General features: G+C 39.8%; 1 protein-coding gene across 2 annotated transcripts in view; it reads left to right on the top strand.

Moving 5' to 3' along the window:
• Positions 1 to 24,599, top strand: part of arid1b (AT rich interactive domain 1B (SWI1-like)) — a 947,552-nt gene that overhangs the window by 331,127 nt on the left and 591,826 nt on the right. For both annotated transcript variants that reach the window (XM_041178734.1, XM_041178726.1), the window contains exon 2: positions 5,181 to 5,393. In XM_041178734.1, coding sequence (XP_041034668.1) covers positions 5,181 to 5,393 — 213 coding nt within the window. The remainder of the gene's footprint in view (positions 1 to 5,180; positions 5,394 to 24,599) is intronic.

Raw genomic sequence — 24,599 nt, 5'->3', positions numbered from 1 at the left:
CATCAGCAAACACCCCCACTTCTGACTGTATGAAAGGAAGGTCATTGATGAAGCAGCTAAAGATGGTTGAGCCTAGGACACTACCCTGAGAAGTCCTGCAGCAATGTCCTGGGACTCAGATGATTGGCCTCTGACAACCATAATCAGTGGAGATACGAACAGTTAATGGGGAAAATTATAATCCCCAAAATAGATGTGCTTGATTAGAGCACTGGATGAGCATAAATTCCCTCCAGTTAATTATTGGGAAGGCTGAAGCCATTGTTTTTGGTCCCTGCTCCAAACTCCATTTTCCTGCTACCGATTGCATTCCTCGCCCTGGCAACAATCTGAGATTAAGCCAGTCTGTTCACAACCTTGGTGTCACACTTGACCCTGAGATGAGCTTCCAATCTAATCACTAAGACTACCTCCGTAACTTCACCCCTTAGCTCAACTGCAGCCGAAATGCTCATATGCATACCTTCATTACTTCTAGGCTTGACCATTCCGATGCACTCCTGGCTTGTCCTCCTGCAGCCCCACAATTCTCTTAGCTTTCTTTACTCCTCTAATTCTGGCCTCTTTGAGCATCCCTGATTTTAATCGCTTTATCATTGGTGTCCATGCCTTCAGCTGCCTAGGCCCCAGGCTCTGGAAATTCTTCCTTACATCTCTCCACCGTTCTGCCTTGCTTTCCTCCTTTAAAGCACTTTTTAAAACCTACCTACCAAAAGCTCGGTAGCTTTTGGCCATCTAATCTAATATCTCCTAACGTGGCTGAGTGTCATACTTGGTTTTATAATGCTCGCGTAGTGTTTTGGGACATTTTATTCCTTTAAAGGCACTATATAAACATAATTGTTCTTGTTGAGTATCAGGTTAAAAAGCTAGAATTTTGAAAAAGGAACCCAACTCACCTTGAACCTGCCCACTTCCTGTTTTAATAATGAGATGAGGAGCAGGCAGCCAGTCTGCTCACAGGAGGCACTTCTGTCATTTATTTATTTTACTGAGGCTCAATGCCTTCATTTAACAATGATTGTATTTTTAATCGCAGTCGGCTGCGTTTTCCTTGGCTCTGTAAACCTGGGAGGTGATAGGAGGAAGCAGTTGTTGCTGCTCTTGGAACAGATCTTTAGTATCACAGAAATATCACAGTGCAGAAGGAGGCCATTCAGCCCATCATGTTTGCACCGGCTCATTGAATGAGCAATTCACTTAGTCCCTTTCTCCTCATAACCCTGCACGTTCTTTTTTAGGTAACTGTCTACTTCCCTTTCGAATGCTACAATTGAACCTGTGTCCACCACACTCTCAGGCAGTACGTTCTGGACCTTAACCCCTCACTGTGTGAAAAAGTTTTTCCTCGTGTCACTTTTGCTTTTTTTGTTAACCAATTATTTTAAATCTGTGATCTCTCATTCTCGATCCTCACATGTGGGAACAGTGTCTCCCTATCTACTCTGTTTAGACCCCTCATGATTTTGAAAACTTCTATCAAATCTCCTCTCAGCCTTCTATTCCCCAAGGAAGACAGTCTTAACTTCTCCAATCTATGAAAGTACCACAAATAAAGTCCCCAGTTTCTTTGCACCTTCCATACCAGGGCTTCTGATATATCTTCCCTTTTCATCAACGGAGTATACCTGCCCCCATCATCCCCAAAGTGGTCGATGAGGCCTGTGACCATTTCATTTCCAGTATTTATGCTCCTGCCTCTTTCACTCCCTGCCCCCCACAGAACCCTGATCAAGTTTTCTTTTACTTTGCCTTTCACCCCACCAACCAGCCTCACATGCAGCACCTTTTGGGCTACCTAGAGTGTGATGCCACCAACAAACGCCTTTTCCTCTGCCCATTTAGTATTATCAAGGAACCATTCCTTCTGTGACACCCTGGTCCACTCCTCAATCACCTCTTCCCTTTGCATGGCACCTTTTGATGCAAATTCAGGAAATGCAACACTCGCCCTTATACCTCCTCCCTTCCCACTGGCTAGACCAAGCGAAACTTGGACTATTTTCAATTTAGTATATTGCGTTCACTACTCACGATACGGTCTCCTCTGCATTGAAGAGACCAAATGTGGATCGGGTGACTGCTTTGTGGAATACCTCCCTCTATTCAATCTGCAAATGTATCCCTGAGCTACTGGTTGCCTGCCATTTGAATTCTTTCTGAAAAGTTATCAACCTGAAATATTAACTGTTTCTCTCTCCATACATGCTGCCAGACTTGTCAACATCTCAGCATTTTCTGTTTTTATTTTAATTCTCTGCACCACTTTCACTTTAACACCTCTGTCTCCAGTCTCCTCTACTTTTTCAATGAAGCTCAACATAAACTCAAGGAACAGCAACTCGACTTTTGATTAGGTTCTTTATAAACTTCTGGATTCAATATTGGGTTCAACAATTTTAGATTATAACCTCTACCCCCAGCTGTCAGCTGTTGCTATTGATTCCACTTTACTCATTTACACCTCCTCTAAACCCATTTTTGTTTTTCTTCCCATGGTCATCTGCTTTTTGTCTTGTGCCATCATGTCTTTTATCATTTAATATCTTCTGCCTTCCAGTTTATCAAAGACTCTGCAGCCTGCAATCCCACCCCTCCCCTCAACCCTGCTCTCTTTCTCTCTTCACAAACACTGCATTTTCTGTTTTTATTTCAGATTTCTAGCAGTATTTTGTGTTTATTCCAGGAGAGAAACAGGAATAGAAGAACAGTTTCCTACTTTGTTATTCAAGATAACCTGATTTTACTTCCTTTCTTTCTCTTTCTCCTAATGACCTCTCCAAAACAATCAGATTTACTTTAAAGTAAAGATTTATGTATCCTTAATTTATTTTGGTAAATATAGCATGGTAAACATATTATCAAATATTCAGACATACATTTTTAAGCAAGTTGTTCCACAATGTTACAACAAAGATGTTTATTCCTAATATTTACAATCTCAGGATTCAGCTTGTATGTTCTTCTGACTTCAGAAAATGGGTTGAATCCAGCCTAGACTGATGAGCTAGAAGTCTCTTCTATGTATACTGAATATAAAAATCTGAAATAAAGCTGAGAATGCTGGAAATACTCAGCCAAAGTATGATGTAGACTGAATGGTGGACTTGGGGCTATAGTCCACAATTATCTTTAAATTAGCTGATGTGACAAACTGACATAATGTCACACTGTAGTTTACACAGAGTTATATGAAGATATAGCACAGAAACAGTATGGGGTGGTCTTTTGAATTAAGGGCTGAGAATGTTGGGGTGTTGCAGTGAGAGCATCTGACCAACTTAATCATTGGATCCTTACTATGTGCAAAAATGATCATGAGGGTTGGGATTTGGATTTGTATAAACCACTTAAAATGCCATTGAGTGGGATTTTTAGTCTCTGATATTACAGATTCAGTGTTCATCCTACATTAAAGCAAATGGTTGTTATATGATTGTTCAGAGCTGAAAAATTACTTTCCATGCTGTTCTCAGTTTCTCCAGGAATTCCATTTTCAAAATGAAAGACATGATTTTTTTCTTAACTCTTGGGGCTTGGACACTGCTGATGATGATGGAATGGCAAAACTGTCCAGGTCAACATGGTGTTTATCTTGAAGGGGAACTTGGAGGTGATGATGTTTCCATGTACCTGCTGCCTGTGTTCTACTTTGATGGAAGTTGTGTGTTTTAAGATGCTGCAGTGCATCATGTGGATAATATACAATGCAAATACCAGTGGTAAAGAGGGTGGATATTTAGACTAGTGGTTAGGATGGCAATCAAATTGATTGCTTTGTTCTTTTTGATCTTCTTGAGCTGCACCCATCCTAGCAAGTAGAGATTATTATATCACATTTTTAATTTGTGCCTTGTAGATGGTGAATAGGCCTTGGGCAGTCAGGAGTTGAGCTATTTCCTGCAGTATATCCAGCCTTTGACCTGCTGTAGTAACTATGGAATTTATGTGGCTGTTTATGTGGTGGTTAGATTCTCTCTGGAGAATCTGGAGATTGTTATTGGCCGGAACATTTGTGACACAGATATTAGTCGCCAATTATCATCCCAAGCCTGGATGTTGTCTGGAGCTTGCATTGAGCAGCTATGGAGTGCTTTGTTGTGTGAGGTAATATTGTCTAACCATTAGTAAACAGCCCCACCTCTGACTTTATGGAGAGAAGGTCATTGATGAAGCAGCTGAAGATAGCTGGACTTGAGATGTGCCCCTGAGGAGCTCTAGCGGTGATGCCCTGGGGCTAAAATGACTGCCCTCCAGTAACCATAACCATAACCATCATCCTTTGTGCTAGGATGATTTTAACCAGTGGATAATTTCCTCCCGATTGCCACTGGACTTTAATGGTGTTTTATTCAGTTTAATACTGCCTTGATGCATAGAACGGTCTCTCTCATTTCGCCCGTCGAATTCAGTTCTTTTGTCTATCTTGTAGCAAGGCTACAAATGAGATCTGGATCTGTGCAATCCTGACAGAATCAAAATTGAACACTGATAAACATATTGTTGAGTAAGTCCACGAGATGGCATCCTAATCAGCTAACCTAATGAGACCAACCAGGATTTTAGGGAAGGAAAATATAGGGAGGGGAGTCTGTTATTTGCAATTAATAATTATTCATTGGGATCAGGTGTTCATTCTGGTGGATGGCCAAGATTTTGTGTTCCTCATTTAGGAGTGCCTTGGTACTGACATTGGGTGCCTGAAAATGTTCAACTTCAGATCACTAGCATCTTACTTCATTGAGCACTAAAAATGAAGCAAGTTTTGCAAATTACTCTGACACCTGTCTTTCTGTATAATCAAAAAAACTGCCCTGTTCATTCTAGATTATGTTTAAGCTGCCATGGAGCCAGAAGGCCTCATTACCTCATGTGGCAATGTTGCAAACTGAAGTACCTTGTGTATTAGTTGTGATACAAGATTACTGTCTACTGGGGAGTATTTGGTAATATGACCATTAGGGAAGGTGATAAACTGTCATAAACTTTTGCTGCTGTTTATGGAATGATCATGTATTGAAATATGTCCTGAGCAAATATGGGACACAACATCTGAAGAGTAGTGAGAATGTTTTGAGGTGTTTCCTAATCTGTTTTTTGAACTGGGATAACAGGATATTAATTACCTGTAAGTTTTAAAATGTTCAATACTTATCAGTTATCAATTTTTCTTAATGCAGGGCAATCCTATCGAACAGATGGGTATGAAGAGACCCCAGCTATATGGGATGAACAACAACCCTTATTCACAGCAGCAGCATCAACAACAACAACAACAGAGTGGACCTTACCCTGGGCAATCATATGGACCTCCCACACCACAGCACTATCCAATGAGCATGCAGGGTAGAAATCAAAGTAGCATGGGAGGAATGCAATACCCCCAGCAACAGGTAAACATATGTTAAGCAAAAGTTGAAACCATTTTCAGACTATTTCAGATCCCTGTAGTTCTTGTGCAATCTTGAGAAACTTGAAATTAATTTTCCTATTGAGCAGGTCAGTTAGTAGTGGAAGTGGAAAACATTGCTCAGTTTTGGCAATTGTAGATTCGCTAAAGTAGCCTGTGGGATTGAAGTACACTGCATTCTGCAGAGAATAACCAATGTATAATGGTAGTCTGATCAAAAGGTGCAGATAGCCTAGATGTCATCATATGAAGTTTGAATAGTTTATAACACTCATTTAATACTGCAGTGAGGGACTATCCCCATGCATCTGTCACTTATGCAGAGAGTTTAGAATGAGCGAGGGGGCAGAAATACTTCCTTTTTTAAGGGTGTCTCATCTCTTAGAAGATATCAACCACTATGCTGTTAAATGGCAAGGGAGGAGGTGGATTGCAACAGCTGCAAGTATCTAAATCAGAAAAGGCTCTTATGTGCAAACAATGAAGGAGCATAGAACTGAAGCTTGCTGTTGAGTAGTACTCGTGCAGAAGGATTAATACTTGCAACAAAACTACTCCATTTCTTGAATGTAACTTGCCTTTATGACCAGAAAATATTTCCACTTATATCACCATGGTTTTAATTAAGGGTTAAAATATCTAAAGGATTTTCATTTGGCTATGAAGCTAGGAATTAATTATTTGACTGCCCAGTTAGCTTCATAAGTGATCTAATTGAACTTGGATCTAAAGTTATGAATAACTCAAAGGTGTAGAAGGGGTAAGAAGGTTCTGATTCTTGCTGGAGTTCACTGGGTGCTAGATGCCCTCTGGTACCTTGTCCACATCTTCATGTGTGAACCCAGTGTGAGTGCTGCCAGGCAACTTGACTTTGGGGCTATTTATCACAGTTGAACTCAAGTACTTTTCAACAGATAATGATCAAAATCTGAAAAGTTTTTTTAAGCAACTTATCTAATTTTTACCTGAGAACAATAATAGTGTCTCCTACTGTCACCTCATGTGATTCAAATCACTAAATTTTATTTGGATCCTCCCGGCCTGTATGCCTCAGCTCTACATTTGTTTTACTAATTCATCCATTACAGAGTCAGGACAGTGAGCAGTTGGTAGCTATTAAAAATTACAGGGCATTACAACAGGCTGCCAGAATTTCTCATTTTAAAAGCTTTCATCTGATGTTGTGCACATTGCTGCCAATCTCAATATTTGCATTTCTGTTCCATGTCAAATGTATTGCATGGTGAAGGTAATCAAACATATTTTGTGGGCCTTGGTTATGCTCAAACTTTGACTATGAATACTGAACTGATATGGTTGTACCTCATTGGTATCGTGTGTTTCTAAATAAATTAACTCTCCATTCCATTATTACAAGGTTGAAGTTGCCTGACTTTATAGTTCACCACAATAATCCTAATTTGGGGAAAATAAACTTTCCCCAAAAGTAATGGAATCATGTCTATTGTGTGGATGTGAAGTGGATCACAAACTGCAGTCCATACAGTTCTAATGATAAATGAATGCAGCAAGCAATATCCATATTACCATATCTCAGTAACTAAAGGAGATTGGAGATTGACTTTCGTAAAAATTCTAAGTAGTGGCTATTTTAAGCATTTTGCATAATGTACATTTTTTCCTCTTTTTAATTCCCTCTAGTTTAACAATGCTGCAATCTCCTTGATGTTTAAATGTGGTGACATTTATTCTAGAATAATAAATTTTCTAGTGTGTCGTTACTACATCTGAGAAATTGTTAACTGGCTCAAGCTCTTCCGTGCTGGTATCAAATTCAGTGAAACATTAATACCATTTATGTATGAAATGTTTAGGAATGCTAGATCCAAACACTCATTAATGCTCGTTGTCTTGGCTAATTCCGTCACGTGCTGCTGTTAGTTTATTTACTAACCTAATCTAACTTGAGATGTTATTGAGTAAAATCTGTCTGGTCAGTAGCAATTATTTCTTTTATACATTTAGGTTGAAGAACAAATTTTGAATCCTTAAATTGACTGTCAAATGTGGCAGAAAAAAGAACCTTCCAAGGTTAAACACAACAACTGATTCTCACTTGCCAGCTTCAATTTACTTAGTAAAATATAGGAATTGCCATCTATTAAAATACACTGCTGCTGTACCATGTCATACCTGTCTCACAAATATTAATTCCATGTATTTGCCATGTTCCAGAAATGGCCTCACTTAGAAAATTTCACAAGTGATGAGGATCAGTGATTTTGCTTAAGAATAGAAATATTATTGCAGATAGGAACTACAAAAAGTGACAAATTTAAGTCTTAAACGTGAACAGGAGCAGAAAAAAATAAAAGCAAAAATGTATTTTTTAAAACTTTATTGAATGTAACTAATGGGTATTGTGGATGATACCTTTGGAATTTAATTAGCTCTCTCTCTAGATTAGAGTTATGTAAATGTATGCATATGTATATTTCAGCCTGAAGCTGGAAATCATTTTTCATCAGTGTGAGTTATAGTAACTCTATTTTGGTTTCCTTCAGTTGAGATCTCATGTTTGTACTGATGTTTGTTGGTAAATTAAGAAAAGGAATTAAGAAAAGAAAGCAAGCAAATTAATGGGGGAAAAATTCACTCTCTGGTTTAAGCGTTGCTACATGTTAATTGTATATTGGAGGGTATCACATATAAGGAGAATCTTACTAAAACTGTTGTGTGGTTGAGTTAGGTGGTGTATGCTTGTAATATTATACTCAAAATAAATGTAAGACAGAGTAAAGATTGGCTCCAGTACTATTCTTTACTAGCTGGCTTTCTGGATTAGAACATGGTAGCAAAGCATGGTTGCTTAAAGGTGAAACTGAAAGCTTAAAGAAAATCTCAGACAGAGGACTATAATCTTGGTTATCATTGTGAGAATTGACAAAATTGTTGTTGGTATGGTTACCCTCCAATGTTCTCCGAGACTGGACAATATGACCAGTGGAAGAATGAAATGGATGGGTCGAAATGGGTTAGGCCCTATAGAAGGGGGAACAAAGTATGCCCTGAGCATTATTGCTTCCTACCAGAGGTAATATCAGAAGTGAGTTGGCTGTGTCTGTTGGATACTTAAGAAGATTTGGATCCTCTGTTCAAGTTCTAGTTTACAAGAAAAATGAACAATTAAATGTCTGAGCCATTTTCAGACTGCGACAAATGCAAGGTTTTATAAGATTGTTGTGTTTTGAGACTGTGTCTTTAGTTTATGGTAAGATGGAGGAATGAAGTGGGAACCTGCCTGAATCCTGCTGACAAGCTTGGGTGGCATGGTGGTTAAAGGGGAGGGTGGGGGGGGTGGGGTGGGGGGGGGTGGTGCGGGCGGATGCAGTGGTGCAAATTATTCACACCTGTAATCAATGTCCAGAGTGAGTGGCTGTGCTGAGGGTGGATAGACTGTTAGTCTCCAAGTCTCACAGGGAGGTGTTAGGAATGTCAGATTTTATAAATAGTTATACTTTAAACGTCAATTTGATTCCAAGATGGAATGGGGTTGGGGGTTTAGGGGATACCTAAATAGCATTTCTACCTGAATGCAAGGCCCATGTGATTCATATTGCTATAGCAAGCCATTATAGGATTGGGTTATAGGTCTTCCTAAAAAAAATCCCAGACCTCTCAGACTGGGTCAGTCTGCAAGGATCAGAGAGAGAGAGAGACAGCAATTCTCTATTATTCCCCACACAAAATGCAGGCGGGACCTCATGCTCAGGTTGAAGAGACCAAGGTCGTGAGGGTTCAAACAAAGCTAGAAGATTTGCCTAGCTTTGGCTAGAGGCAGGGATCTTCAGGATAACCCACACCATGAAAGTCAATTCACTGAATAAAAGTTATCTAGCTGGAAAAGGGAAAAGGAACTAAGAATCACTTTGGGCTGGTTTCTGGATAATGAAGTGAACACTCTAAGGGACATTGTAAATTATAATTGTTTTAAAGCTAAATGGGGATCTTTTCTGTAGTTTAGAGTATAAGTTGCTTCTTATAGTGTTTAGTTACTGTTGCTTTTAGTTTGTGTGTTACAGTAAAGGTCTTAGACCTTGAAATATTGCTGCAAAGAGGGGATGGTAACAAGGCTTCGATAGATTTCAGAAAACAGATGATTATTCAACAGCAGAATATATCCTGGACTTTAATAGACTATATAAAAGATTGAGAAATTCAATTTTAGAGATTCCTGGTTCAGTGCTAGCATTTAAATTTCTGGATTATGCTAAGGTGTCGCATATCGACAGGCTCCTGGCTCTAACTGGTGATTCTCAGAGAGAAAATCCTTGTTGGATCAGATGTCTGCTGCCTTAAAAATATTCCTGGGGAAACAGTCAATTTCTGCAACCTTGGTGGAACAAATGGGACATCCTATGGTGAACCAAAGGATAGAGGACTTAATGATTGCCGGATTTTGAAATGGTCTAGACATGGATGCAGGTGCCAATGCAGTGGAAGAGTAACAGACAGGCAGAATGAGGATGAAAGCACCTTCAGCCAATTATTACAGCAAAAGACAGAATTGGAACAGTAATAATCTGTGAAGGATTCCTAGAAATGCCCAAGGAACAGTTAATAGGTACTTCAGATGTGACTCGAAGCATCATGTGAGAGATGAGAGACACAGACCTCAGTGACATGATGCAGAGGATTCTGGAGTGGATGATGAAGATAATTGTATGGGCGGTTCATGCAAAGAATTCATTCCAGAAGGTCTAGCCCCTACCAATTAGTCTATAGATGAAATCCCAACTGTGCTGTGTGATTATTGCTCCTGCTGCTAGAAGGTATTACAATTTGTTCCATTTTTCTGTACATTTTAAGGCTTTACAAGCCGGGAGATGGGCTTTCATCATCGGAGAAAATTTGGAGAACTCTGAGGCATCGCTTAACACCATCCGAGACAAAATTTAATTTAAGAAAGATTTGGTTTATTATAAAAGATAGGATCATAGGCAATGGGAAGGCCCTGGTAAGATAATGGATCGTGATGATAAGACACAATTTATCAAACATGGCAATCAAACTGTTCGTTCCTCACGATTAACCGTAATTAATTACAAAATCTTGGAATCTCAGCAGTTGATAGAAGTAAATTAAGCACCTTGTACCTCAAATGTTTACATTTTTGTGATGAAGTTCCTGAGGAACTGAAGACACTAGTTCAAGGCCTGGCTAGTGGTAATATGAGCGACCATGACGCACATGATGGAGCTATTTTTCCCTAGGCCAGTTGCCCAGAGGGGTAGTGGGTGATATATATTCCAGAGGGGTCCAATGATTGAAGGGATGCAACGATTGTGGGACATGCAGGAATCCAATGGGTAAGTTTAAATATTGTTTGAATATTCAGGATGCTGGCCCAGTAGAAAGGTCCATGGGCTGGCAGAATGGGAGTGTAAGAGTGGAGACAAGGTAATACAGTACAAGTACTGCTAGTTAGTTAAAAAGTGACTCTTGTTTCAGAAAACTATCCTATACTGGTGAAAAAGTGAGAGAGGAAAACCCCATAGTAGATGCCCGGACCAGCATAAAAATGCAAGTACGGGCCTATAGCTTGAATAGATTACAAAAGAAAATGAAGGCTACAGATCAGAACTGGAAGCAGACTGTTAAATTTTGATGGCTGCAATAAACTTGAGGCAAAACAAAACGAGTTAAGATAGTTGTAGAGATTTTGGAGTTTATTCTGAAGTACCAGATAAGGGGTAGCCGCCTTGTCACATAGATGGATTTGTACTGAAAATGTCCTTGCAGATGGAACTTATAAGGTTAAACCAAGGCTAGTTTTTGGGGGTTTTGAAGAGTGACTGGGTGATAAAGATGCTAGAATGGTCCTTCAAACAGTTGGAAAATTAATCTTGAAAATCTTTTTTTGCTCTTTTGACCATGTATTCATGGGAGTGTAAATGAGTCGATGTAAAAGCTGCATTTCTGCAGTGATGCCTTTCAGGCAGAAGTATTTCTAAAAATGCCCAAAGAGACAGCAGACACAGAAGGGAAACAATGGAAACTAAATAAAAGCCTTTGGCCTGAATGAAGCTTCCAGGGGCTGTGGTACTATTCTCATGCACCATCAAAACATCACAGTCACGAGATCTGTTTTGCTGAAAATAGGTTATATTCAATAAAAGGCTGAAGTGTTTTACTGATATCATAAAGGAAACCTTTCAGGAGTTCTTATGATGCATGTTGCTGATTTATTATGGGGTGATGCTGCAAAATTTGAGATGACTTAAGATTAGGATAGAATTTAAGATTGGGAGTCAGGCTTCTGGGGCTTTTAAATATATTGGTTTAAATATTAAGCAGTGTACATTTAGAATAGCTTTAAATCAACAATAATATTTAGAGTATTTCAACCATCCTTATTAATTATGCTAGGTCATCACAAAAAGATGATATATAGTACAGTTATGAAGCTTGATTAGTCATTTGAACTGGTTGTGCACTCAGACTAGACCTGGTTTTAGTTTTGATGTGTTGGAGTTAAGTACTATGTTGAAATACCCTAACATCAAGTATGTTTTAAGAGCAAATAAAGCATTGAAAAAATATCTGGGGAGATGCACACTTAAGTTCCTATCCTTGGATGACTCAAAGAACATCTTCCTGATGGGTATTCAAGCATGGCTGATTTCATAATATATCTTATGCATGAAAATAGGATATGTTGTCCTTTAACTTGGGAGGCTAAGAGAATAAAAATGTTTGTTAAAAGTACATTAGCTGCTGAAAAACAGGCTCTTGCGAAGGCAGTGGACATTAGATTCTGTCAAATCTTTGAACTGAGATTCTGTTCAGGGGGTACATGGAGTATTTTTCCCTTCCCTTCACCCCCAGACTTCTGCATTTCAATTCCTTTTTTTTGACAGACGTTGGTCATTGGCCTATCAAGTCTACATTTGGATTTCTCTCCATGGGCCACCCAGTCTATTCTCATTCTTCTGCTTGTTTTACATACCCTTTAATCTACTTTTACAAGCAATTATCTAATTTCTTTTTAAAATCATTTATGCATAATGGAAAGAGAAGCGCACCTAATAACCTTTTTCTGTGAATATGGGAAGACTCTCATTTAATGTAAAATTCTGGTTTTGAAGAGAGTTCAGATGACTTTTTTCAAGGAGGGTGCAGGGAGCTTGAGATTTCTTGCCAGTGACACTGCACTTTGACTGAAGATCCGTAATAAAGGCTGGGATTGAGAGCTGGAGTCAGCCGTGTAATTATGAAGGCTGGCTTGGGGACAGGATATTGGTTTTCTGTGGTTGGGTATCAACTACTGTTTCAACACTGCTTTAAGGATGCAGATTTAAGACCTAAACTGGACTGCTGATTTTCTGTCAGTGGAGAGAGGAAATACTCCAATGTGCCACCAGAGCAGATCATTGTGAATTCTGATATTGATAATCTGTTCGTTTTTTGTTCCATTGTGTGCTATGTCATAAATTGATAGCAAGTGTGACCTTTCGGCTTTCTGCAGTGTCTTATTATATTTTATTTATGTTTTTACCAGCCACTTACATGGTGATTTGTAGCTCATTAATAGTTGGGAATTTACTGAGAAATAATTACGTCACAGTCACTACTCCAGTCATTAATGTTTTTTGATATCAACAGTACAAAGCATGCTGGCAGCTGACAATTGTACTGGCAGTGGTTGCTGGCACAGAATAGAGATGAAGCTGAATGAATTAAGCCCTCTTATAAACAATCATTCATTAATATAAACATAAATGTGCAAAATATAATAGCTTTGGAGTGTTGTGAAGACTTGTATAATTTTAGAGTTCATGTACTTTTCTCTCCCCTTCTGCCCTTGCCCCCACCAACTCCTACATCCGTATTTTTAAATTATTCCCTAATAAAAAAGGTGGATAACCTGCTCCAAAGCTTTAGTTTACTGATCAGAAGTATGCACATAGAAATCATTGGCTAGATTTTTTACACCCTTTTTCCCTTCTTGTCAAGGCGCTGATTCCTGCTAGGGTACCGTCCCACATGTGCCAGGTGTACCTCATCCAAGTGTTAGCAATTTTCATCTTTTAAGCAGTCAATGCTGGCAAGCCATTTGATCTTGGAGGTCATTAAAGTCTATTCACTCCCTATTCCTATCTGTTGGTCACACAGCAGCAGTTTATGCATAATGACCGGGAATAGGATCATAGGTTGATCACTTCGGATCTTGACATCAGCTGTAGTATCCTCCAATCCTTTACTTCATCAGAATGAATAATGGGACCTGGGACTACCCATGTCTGTATGGCTTAATACTGACACTGGGCAATGCCTTTATGTACAGATCACTGGGGGTGTTTTGGAGGTCAACAGCTTAACTTAACTTTCCTCTAATGTTAAAAGCTGCAAAAGCTATAGAATGTTTTCATTTGTGTTGGAGATTTGTGGGTTGCTATTAACATTGTCTCCCCCCCACCCTCCCTGATGGCTGGCAGGGTGTTGGGGTCAGCTTAAAGATTAATAATCAGGGAATGTGTCTCCAACCCTAATACAGAATTAGAAAATAACAATATAAAGGGTAAAGAAGATGAAATCTTGAAATGTGCACAAAGAACATTCTTGATCAGTATGTTTCCAGCCCATGAGGTAGGAAGCAGTGCTGGGTATTGTTCTGTGGAATGAAATGAGGCAAAGAGGTGCATATTTCAGAAGAAGGAAGCGTTTGAGAAACTGTGATCACAATATCATTATGTTTAGAGTGTTTATGGAAAAAGGCAAGGAAAAATCAACTGTAAAAATACACACTGGAAGAGGGCTAATTTTAGTGAGTTGATAAGAGATCTGGTCCAGGTGGATTGAAAAACTGGGCGACCGCTTTGCAGAACACCTGTGGTCTGTACACAAGAATGACTCAAACCTCCCTGTCGCTTGCCATTTTAACACTCCACCCTGCTCTCTTGCCCACATGTCTGTCCTTGGCCTACTGCATTGTTCCAGTGAAGCCCAATGCAAACTGGAGGAACAGCACCTCATCTTCCAACTAGGCACTTTACAGCCTTCCAGACTGAATATTGAATTCCCTCCTGTTGAACTCCCTCCTCCATCCCCACCCCTTTCTGTTTCTTCCCCCTTCCTTTTGTTTTTTTTCCAATAATTTGTATAGATTTTTCTTTTCCCACCTATTTCCATTATTTTTAAATCTTTTATGCTCTCCCAGCCCCACTAGAGCTATACCTTGAGTGCCCTACCATCCATTCTTAATTAGCACATTCGTTTAGATAATATCACCAACTTCAACACCTCTGTGTTCTTTTGTTCTTTTGTCTGTGACATCTTTTGATTATCTCCTCCTATCCTAACACCACCCCCCCTCCACTTCTCCACCCCCCCCCCCAACCTTAAACCCTTTGACTCCCTTGTCAATAAAGGATCTATCCAATTCAGCCTTAAAAATATTTAATGACCCTGTCTCCACTGCTCTCTTGGGAAGAGAATTCCAAAGACTCAGAACCCTTTGAGAGAATTCTCCTCCTCCATCTTAAATGGAAGGCCCCTTATTTTTAAACTGTGTCCCCTAGCTCAAGTCTTAGGAAAAACGTCCTTTCAGAACTTGCCCAGTTAAGTCCCTTCAGGATTTTATATGTTTCAATAAAATCACCTGTCATTCTTCTTAACTCCAATGGATACAGGCCCAACCTGTCCAAACTTTCCTCGTAAGACAACTCCTTCATCCCAGGAATTAGTTGAATGAACCTTCTCTGCAGTGTTTCCAATGCAGTTATATCCTTTCTTGAATAAGGAGACCAAAACTGTACATGGTACACTAGACGTGGTCTCACCAATGCCCTTGCAATAAATGACGAAGCAACACGACAATTGCAATACAGAACTAGTTTATACTCCTAAATGGCAAGAGTTCTATTTGCACAAAGAAAAAGAACCATTGGCACCAAAGGGGTTAAGGTATAACACAAAACTAAATGAAAAAGCATACAAAAATATCACAGTTTCTGGTTACTAGGAGAGAGATGAAGAGGAACAAAGGTGACAAAACAGATAGTAAGATCGACAAAATGGAATATGAAAAGGAGGTTGCTAGAGCGATCAAAATCAAACACTTTTTTGACAATTAGGGAAATGACTGTGGTCAGGAGCAATGTGGGGCCTCTTGAAAGCTGATAATATTGTAAATGAAAATAAGGAAATGGGGGAAATATTGAATAATTATTTTGCATCACCATTTAGTGTACAGGAAGAGAATAGGTTGCTGGACATCACAAGCAAACTAATATTGAATCGGGGACAGGTACTCAACAAAATTAATGTGAATAAAATGACTAATGAAGAAAATAATAGCACTAAAGAGTAACAAATCCCCAGGACCAGATGGTTTCCATCCAGGGTTTAACGAGAGTAAGTGAGAACATTGCAGATGCCCAAACTATAATCCTCCAAGTTCCATGGATTCAGCAACTGAGTCTGTAATCTGTAATGAAGGATTGAGTGATTGAACACCATGAAAATTTTCAGCTGATTTAGGTGAACCATCATGGGTTTATAAAGAGTAGATCATGCCTGATGAAACTAATTGAATTTTTTGAAGAGGTGACTAAAGCATTGGACGAGGAAATGTCTGTGGATTTTATTTATATGGCCTTCTAAAAGAAGTTTGCTTCTAAAGCCCTTCATTAGAGACTGTTAGCTCATGGTATAGAGGGCAAATTATTGACCTGATTTGGAAATTGGCTGAGTGATAGGAGACAGAATAGGAATAATGGACAGATACTCTAGTTGGCAGCTAGTGACTAGTGGTGCACCACAAGGATTTGTGTTGGGCCCTCAGTTATTCACCTTATTTATTAATGACTTGGATGATAGAAAGTCACAAATCCAGGTTTGCTAATGACACACAGATAGGTGGCATTGTAAGCAGTGTAGCTAGAAGCATAAAATTGAAGCGATATCAATAGATTAAGCGGATAAAACTCTGGCAAATAAATTACAGCCTTGGCAAATGTAAGGTCATCCATTCTGTAACCTAAATGGCAAAAAGCTAGAAACAGTGGAGGTCCAAAGACACACAGAGGTCCATGTACATAGACTGTTAACATCTCATGAATGCAAACAGAAAGTAATCAAAATTACTAATGGAATGTTGGGCTTTTTAAATTGCAAGGGTGTACAAGTTATGATTCAGCTGTACAAAGCCCTAGTTAAACCACACTTGCAGTGCTGTGCTCATTTATGGGTGCACAACTGAGGAAGAAGATAAAAGCAAAAAATGCCAGACCTGCTGAGTTTTTCCATGTATTTTTGTTTTTGTTGAGGAAGGAGATATTGGCTCTGGTGGATGGCAATATAGATTTAGTAGAATGGTACCTGGACTCCCAAGATTTAAATCACGAGAAGAACTTACACACATAGGGTTGTATTCCCAAGACTTGGAAAGTTAGAGATGATTTGATTGAAGTTTAAAATGTAGAGGGAAGCTGATAGGGTAAACAGATACTGTTTCTGCCAGTTGGGGAGCCTAGGACTAGGGCACATAGCCTGAAAGTTAGAACTAGGCATTTCAAGAGTGAAGATAATAAAAATGTCTTCTACATGCAGTGGGTGGTAGAAGTTTGGAATTCTTCCACAAACAGCTGTTGATATTAGGTCAATTGTTCATTTTAAATCTGAGATTTGACTGACTTTTGTTAACCAAAAGTATTAAGGAACAAAGGCAAGAATATGGAGTTAGATCATAGATCAATCATGATCTCATTGAAGGTAGAACAGGCTGGAGGCGCTAAATGGTCTGCTCCTAAGTTTCAAAAGAGACTGTCTATTGTATATAAGAGAATCTATTAGCGATTAACATAAAAGGGACCCCAAAAGTCTTCTGTAAACATATGAATAGTAAAAGGGTAGACAGAGGAAGGGTGGGTCAACTGGTGACATTAGGAGACATTATTGTCGAGGCAGGCAGCATAGCTGAGATACAAAATGAGTACTTTGCATCTGTCTTCACAAAAGAAGATGCTGCTGCCAATGTCACAATAAAATGGGGCAGGTGGGAGAGAAATTGGATTTGATAAAAATAAAGAGGATGTATTTAAAAGGTTGACAGCATGCATGGTACTTAGTTCAGATGGGATATCTCTTTGGTTGCTGTGGGAAGCAAGGGTGGAAATGGTGGAGGCTCTGGCCACAATTTTCCAACCCTCCTTGTAAATGAGAATGGTGATAGAGGGGTGGAAAATTGCACATATTGAGTTGCTATTTCAATAAATTTGACAACTTCATGTTGGTGCTGGATAAATGTTTAGAGACATTAATCAGGAACAAAATTAGTTGGTTCTTGGCATTTTGAGTTAATAAATGAAAGCGAACGTTTGTCCAAAGAAAGTTGAGTTTGATGAACCTGATGCCTTTGGTAAACTAATGGAGAGGATTGATGATGGTAGTAGGTTGTTATGTATATGAACTTGCAAAAGGTGTTTGATAAAGTACAACATGGTAGGTTTGTTTGTACAGTTGACGCCATGGGACTAAGGGGGGCAGTGGCTGCGTGGAAATGAAATTGGTTAAGGGACAGAAGGCTGAGTGTAGTGGGGAAAGATTGAATTTTAGACTGGGGGCAAATGATGCTCCCAAGGGTCAGTGTTGAAACCACAGCTCTTTTTGACACATATTAACGATCTGGATTTGGGTATACAAGGCATAATTTCATTTTTCAGATGTGGAAATGTAGTAAACAGTGAGGAAGATGGTAGCAGACTTTGAAGAACAGAGACAAACTGGTGAAATGGAAAGACACATGGCAGATGTGACCAAGAAGTGTTAAATATTCATCTTGGTAGTAAAAATGAGGAGAGGTGATATAAAATAATTTAAAAGGAGAGCAGGAACAGAGACTTGGTATGTTTATGCACTGGTCTTTGAAATTGTTAGGACAAGTTATGAAAGCAGTTGAAAAGGCAAATGGAACCCTTGGCATTATAAATAATGCCATGGAATACAAAAACAAGGATGTTATGCAAAACTTTTACAAAATGCTGGTTAGGTTCTGGCTGGAGTATTGTGGCTAATTTTGGGTACCACACTTCAGGACAGATGTCAAGATCTTGGGAGGATACAACAGATGAGATTTACTAGAATGACATCATGTAAGAAAAACTTATTTGGAAGGCCAATAGAAACTTCCATTTTCCTTGAAACAGAAGGGTTGGGGGAATTTTTATATACGTGTTCAAAATCCAGAAGGGGTTTTAATAGAGTAAATGACAAACTATTTCTTGTGGCAGTAGGGTTGGTAACCAAAGGACAAAGAATTAAGGTAATTGGCAACAGAACCAGAAGCGACATGTTTATGCAGCTCATTATTATCTTGCAGGCGCTGCCTGAAAATATAGTCAAATCAGATTCAATAGGAACTGTCAAAAGGGAATTGGATAAATACTTGAAGGGGAAAGATCTGCATGGCTGTGGGTAAAGAGCAGGGGAGTGGAACTAATAGGTTTCCATAGGTATAGGCATAATGGGATGAATGGCTTTTGTGCTGTCAGATTCTGTGACTCTCTTGCATGAATCCACCACATAGTTACCTGGTGCCACTTTTATGGCTGCAGTTTGTGTGGCATATGTGCCTTCTGCCTTGAGAAGGTGGTGACACTATTATAATATTTAAATCTGGCTTCCGTGATGCAGATGGGAACCTAATTTAATTTTTAACAGTTGATGGCAGGATTTCAGAGGACTTTCGGAAACCTGACAGTGAATGGAGATGGGAGGGGTCAGCTGAAGCAGGTATGAGCTTTATAGAGCAATCCTTGCAGACTGGGAAGAGCAGTTGTTTTCCCCCAAGCCTCTTATGCAAATCTTTGGTATTCCAACCACAAATGGCCACCCTCCAACTGGAATCAGATGATCTTCCCCTCTCTCGTGAGTGCTGGGCTCTGACATCACATTTCTCTACCCAACCACCCCAAGCCCTGATCTTTCCATTCCTCCTTTGCCATTCCTAGACCCTAGGTCGCAGAGCACAAATAATATTGCTGGCCCCAACTGGAAGCAATTGTCCTGAATCCCAGTGTGGTTTCAGAACTGGAAGATCTGCAACCGTAGAATCATAGAAAGTTTACGGCACAGAAAGAGACCACTTGGTCTATTGTGACTGTGCTAGCTGGAAAACGAGCCACCAGCCTAATCCCACTTTCCAGCATTTGGTCTGAAGCCCTGCAGGTTATGGCATTTGAGCTGCATATCCAGAAACCTTTTAAACGAATTGAGGGTTCCTACCTCTACTACCCTTTCAGGCAGTGAGTTCCAGACCCCCACAAACCTCTGGGTGAAACATTTTTTTTTCTCAGCTCCTCTCTAATCTTTTTACCAATCACTTTAAATCTGTGCCCCCTAGTCACTGAACTCTCTGCTAAAGTAAACAGTCCCTTCCCATCCACTCTATCCAGGCCCCTCAGAATTTTGTACATTTCAATCAAATCTCCCCTTAGCCTCCTCTGTTCCGAGGAGAACAACTCCAGCCAATGCAATCTTTGCTCACAGCTGCAATTTTCCAGTCCTGGAAACATTCTCGTAAATCTCCTCTTTATCCTCTCTAATGCAATTACATCCTCCCTGTAATGAGGTGACCAGAACTGCAAATAGTACACAAGTTGTGGCCTAACTAATGTTTTATATAGTTCAGCATCACCTCCCTCCTATTCTGTGCCTCAGCTAATAAATGAAAGGATTCCATATGCCTTCTTAGCCACCTTATCGATCTGTCCTGCTACCTTCAGGGACCTGTGGACATTCACTCCAAGGTCTCTCACTTCCTGTACACTTCTCAGTATCCTCCCATTTATTGTGTATTCCTTTGCCTTGTTTTGACCTCCCCAAATGCATCACTTCACACTTCTCTGGGTTGAACTCCATTTGCCACTTTTCTGCCCACCTGACCAGTCCATTGATACCATCTTCCTTGCTATCTAATGCCCTGTCAATTTTTGTGTCATCTGCAAACTTCTTGATCATTCCCCCTAAATTTACATCCAACTCATCAATATAAAGCACAAAAAGCAGGGAACCTAGTACTGAGTCCCACAGAATCCCACTGGAAACAACCTTCCAGTCACAAAAACATCCATCAACCATTACCCTTTATTTCCAGTCAGTGAGCCAATTTTATATCCAGCTTGCTATGTTTCTCTGGATCCCTTGGTTTTTTTTTAACTAGTCTGCCATGTGGGAGCTTGTCAGAAGCCTTGCTAAAATCCATGTAGACCATATCAACTGCACTACCCTCATCAATCCCCCTTGTTACTTGCTGAAAAAAAGTCAGATTAGTCAGACATGACCTTCCCTTAACAAATCCATGCTGACTGTCCTTGATTAATCTATGCCTTTCTAGATGACAGTTTATCTTGTCCCTCAGAATTGATTCCAATAATTTGCCCACTACTGAAGCTCTGAAGAAGAGTCCTTACAGATTCGAAATGTTAACTATTTTTTCTCTCCACAGATGCTGTTAGACCTGCTGAGTTTTTCCAGCATTTTCTGTTTTTGTTTCAGATTTCCAGCATCCGCAGTATTTTACTTTTATTGAAGTCAGACTGACTGGCCTGTAATTATTTGATCTATCCCTCTTTCCCTTTTTAAAGAAAGGTACAATTTTAGTAGACCTCCAATCATTCAGCACCTCACCTGTCTATGTGACATCTCACCAATCGACATAATCTTCTAAGTCCAGCAGCTGTAAGAGAAATGTCATGAGCAAAGCTGACCACTTGCTTTCGTCGTCCTCATCAAGGCATTCAATGATGTGAGCAGAGGCAGTCTATTTAAGCCTGTGATCTTCCATTTCCCTGACAACATGAGGAGCAACATCAGTAGCATCAAAAAGAGTTGCGTTCTAGTGCTGACACTCTTTAGCATATTTCTTCCCTTAGCTGCTTGTGTCTTCAGTTCATCTACAGAGGGTGTCTATGTACATACCAGAACTAACGGAATGCTGTTCAGACTTGCTCACCTGACATCCAAAACAAAAGTGTGCTAAGTCTTCATCAGAAAGCACTCTATGCCCATGATACCACACTAACGTGCCATACCAAGGAACATCTTCAGCGACAAATGGACCCACCCTCTCTCACCTGTACAGAGTTTGGTTTGACCATCAGCATAAGGAAGATGAATGTCATGATCCAGGATGTTGCCATACTGCCATCAGTCAGCATTGTGACAATGTTAAACTGGAGGTTGTTGATAGCTTCACATACCTAATCTCCGGGATCACCAGCAACCTGTCACTTGATGCTGAAATCAACAAGTGCATTGCAAGAACTGCAGCCATTTATGTCCAATCTGAGTAAAAGAGTGTGGAACCACAGCAGCCTTTTGGAAGACATCAAACTGAGAGCCTACCAAGCCTGTGCCCTTGGTGCATTCTTCTATAATAGTAGACCTGGACAGTATATGCTAGGCATATATCAGTGTCTCAGACATATCCTTGGCATCTTTTGACCAACTCTGAAGTCCTGAAGTGCACTAATTCTGTCAGCATACACATTACTAAGGCAGCAAAGGCTCGGCCATTTTCATCGGATGCATGATGGCCATATACCCAAATACCTGGAAGGTGAATGGGCAACTGAATTACAACCTGCTGGGTGTCCACATCTCTGCTACAAGGGCACCTGTAAGTGAGATATGAAGATGGGAGACATTGGCACAGACAGCTGAGAGACAGACATTAAAGGCTGGGATCCCTGGAGGTTGACTGTTTGAAAGGGCATCAGCAGAAGCAAGCAGAAATGGAAAGTTGAGCTACCTGAAAAGATGGCCCAGAGAAAACAAGCGGCCAACGAATCCTGCACCTTCTCAGCCCATGGCCTTTATCTGTAGCAAGTGCGACAGAGACTACCAGCCAGAGTGGGCCATCTGAGCCATGCCAGTGATATTTAACACATAGCTGACCACCAAGTCACAAACCATTGTTTCATGAGGCAGAGGTTGCTTCGGGATTGCTGACCCATACTGGTGGATTAGCTGTTTAGCTCATCTGCCATAAATAAAAGGAGCAGCTTCTCTCTATGTGGCAGTATTAATGTGTCTGCACCAACATTAGGGATACACCTATTTAAGTGGGAGCCTATGACTTCAAAGGGAGTAGTTTTGATGCATCAAGCCACAAATATCATCGGTGGCAACACTTGAAAGGCCATAATTTCTCCTTATCTGATATTGATCATACACCAAGGTAAACTTATGTGGAAGACCACTGCATGACAATTAGCCCTTTTTCTCTTTTTTGTCATGGTGCTTGACAGATGTGTAATTAAGTATAAATTGACACTCAGGCAAAGGAGGAGATATTAGCATAGGTGACTTAAAAGCTTGGTCAAAAAGGCAAGTTTTAAGGAGGAGAGAGAAGTGGATAGATGGAAGAGATGGAAATTCTAGAGCTGAGGGAGAAGACAGCTAAAGACATGGCTGACGATGATTGGTTGAAGGAAGTAGGAAATGTTTGAGAGTCCAGAGTTGGAGGAATTCAAAGTTCTTAGTGAGTTGTAGACCTGGAGGAAGTTACAGAGATAAGGAGGGCATTTGAGTTTTGAATATGACCGAGAATTTTAAAATTGAGGCAATTTTGGACTGGGAGCCAATATAGGCAAGTGAGCACAAAGTTGCAGGACTTGGTGAGAGACAAGATGCATCACAGAGTTTTGGGTAATTTCAGGTTTTATGCAGGACTGAAGATGGGAGACTTACCAGGAAAGCATTGGAATAGTCAAATCTGGAGGAACCAAAAGTATGGATGAGCAGATCTGAGGCAGAGTGATGTTGTTGAGGTGGAAGCAGATAGTCTTTTTGATGGAGAGGATATGGTGTTGGAATCTCAGTTTGGATCAGATCAGTCAATGAGATTGCAAAGTTAGGTTCAGCCTAATACAGTGATCAGGGAGCGGGATGGGCCAAAAGGCGATACTTTAGTCTTACCGTTTAATTTATGGTCTTACTGTTTAATTTAAGGTAATGAGTTCATTTTTGGGGGAAATATACAACTTTTAAAGAAAATTAAAAATAAAATGGTCAAGAAAACATTTTTAAATGCTGATCGGGCATTTATCAATAATTTTTTGATATTTGCAGATAGGTTGAGATTAACATGGTTTGAATAAATTATTTTGTGATTTCAGTGACAGTCAGCTTAAATGAGTTGAATGTTTTTCTATGTTGTTGAATTGCATGAGCAGAACTGTTAAACATTAATTAAAAACTGAGTTAAATGGAAAATCTTTATTAACAACAGCATACATTTACAAAATGATTATTTTAATGTCTTTTCCTTATTCAGTGTTCTAATATCTCAATGCAATATATTAGCAATTTACTATCATATTGTGACATTCTCTTCAATGCTTTTTTTAATTAAAGAAGTTTCCTCATTTAGGAAAGGCTGCCATCTGGTGACAACTTGATATGTGACAGATTGTGAAGGTGATGCCCTGCCCTTCCATTCTGTTGCATATCACAGTGGTTGGCTTGTGTTTTGGATCATTGACAGATTACCTGTTTGGTGATATTAATGAGTTCATATTTACTGATTGTATAGTTAGTAAGTTGTTATAGGCCTTTTTACAGTGTAATACTGGACCCTGTGAAGCATTTTGCAGATGTTGTAGCAACATTAATTGTCCCATGTGCATCTAAAGTAATGTACAGTGTATACATGGAGAAGCTTTCAGCTTTATCTCAGTTTATAGATCAGTTTTCCATTCCAGTATTATGTTCTTTGTGGCACAATTGTAATGTTGAATATAAAATACTAACTCTGCATCCCAGAAAGGTTGGGTTATTTAGGTTAATTCTTGAGTGCTTTACTTACTCTTGGTGTTTGGAGTGCTGGTTTTCTTTGGCAGCAATAAAGCCTGAATAGAGCAATGGTAACTCCCTCCCAGGAGCTTGTTGAGCTCCTTGTCATTGCAGATGACCAGCTGCAGGTGACTGGGGATAATGTGGGTTGTCATCTTGTCTCATTGCCAGCCTTCTCAAGGATTTCAGTGGCCAAGCACAGCAGCCGGATGTCTGGCAAACACTTGCACAGCACAGCTCCCATTTGCAGAAGGCTGTGAACATGGCAGACAGGGAACTACAGTCCTGCCCGGGAAGGGTTTGACTTGGCTATTGTTTTTTATCTTTAAATGTTGGTACAAGTAAATCCCAATGTTGGAGTTATTTAATT

Source organism: Carcharodon carcharias, chromosome 2, assembly GCF_017639515.1.
Source record: "Carcharodon carcharias isolate sCarCar2 chromosome 2, sCarCar2.pri, whole genome shotgun sequence".
Lineage (NCBI taxonomy): Eukaryota > Metazoa > Chordata > Chondrichthyes > Lamniformes > Lamnidae > Carcharodon > Carcharodon carcharias.
Note: the sequence above shows the minus strand (reverse complement) of the source record. Positions and strands in the feature narration are given on the sequence as shown.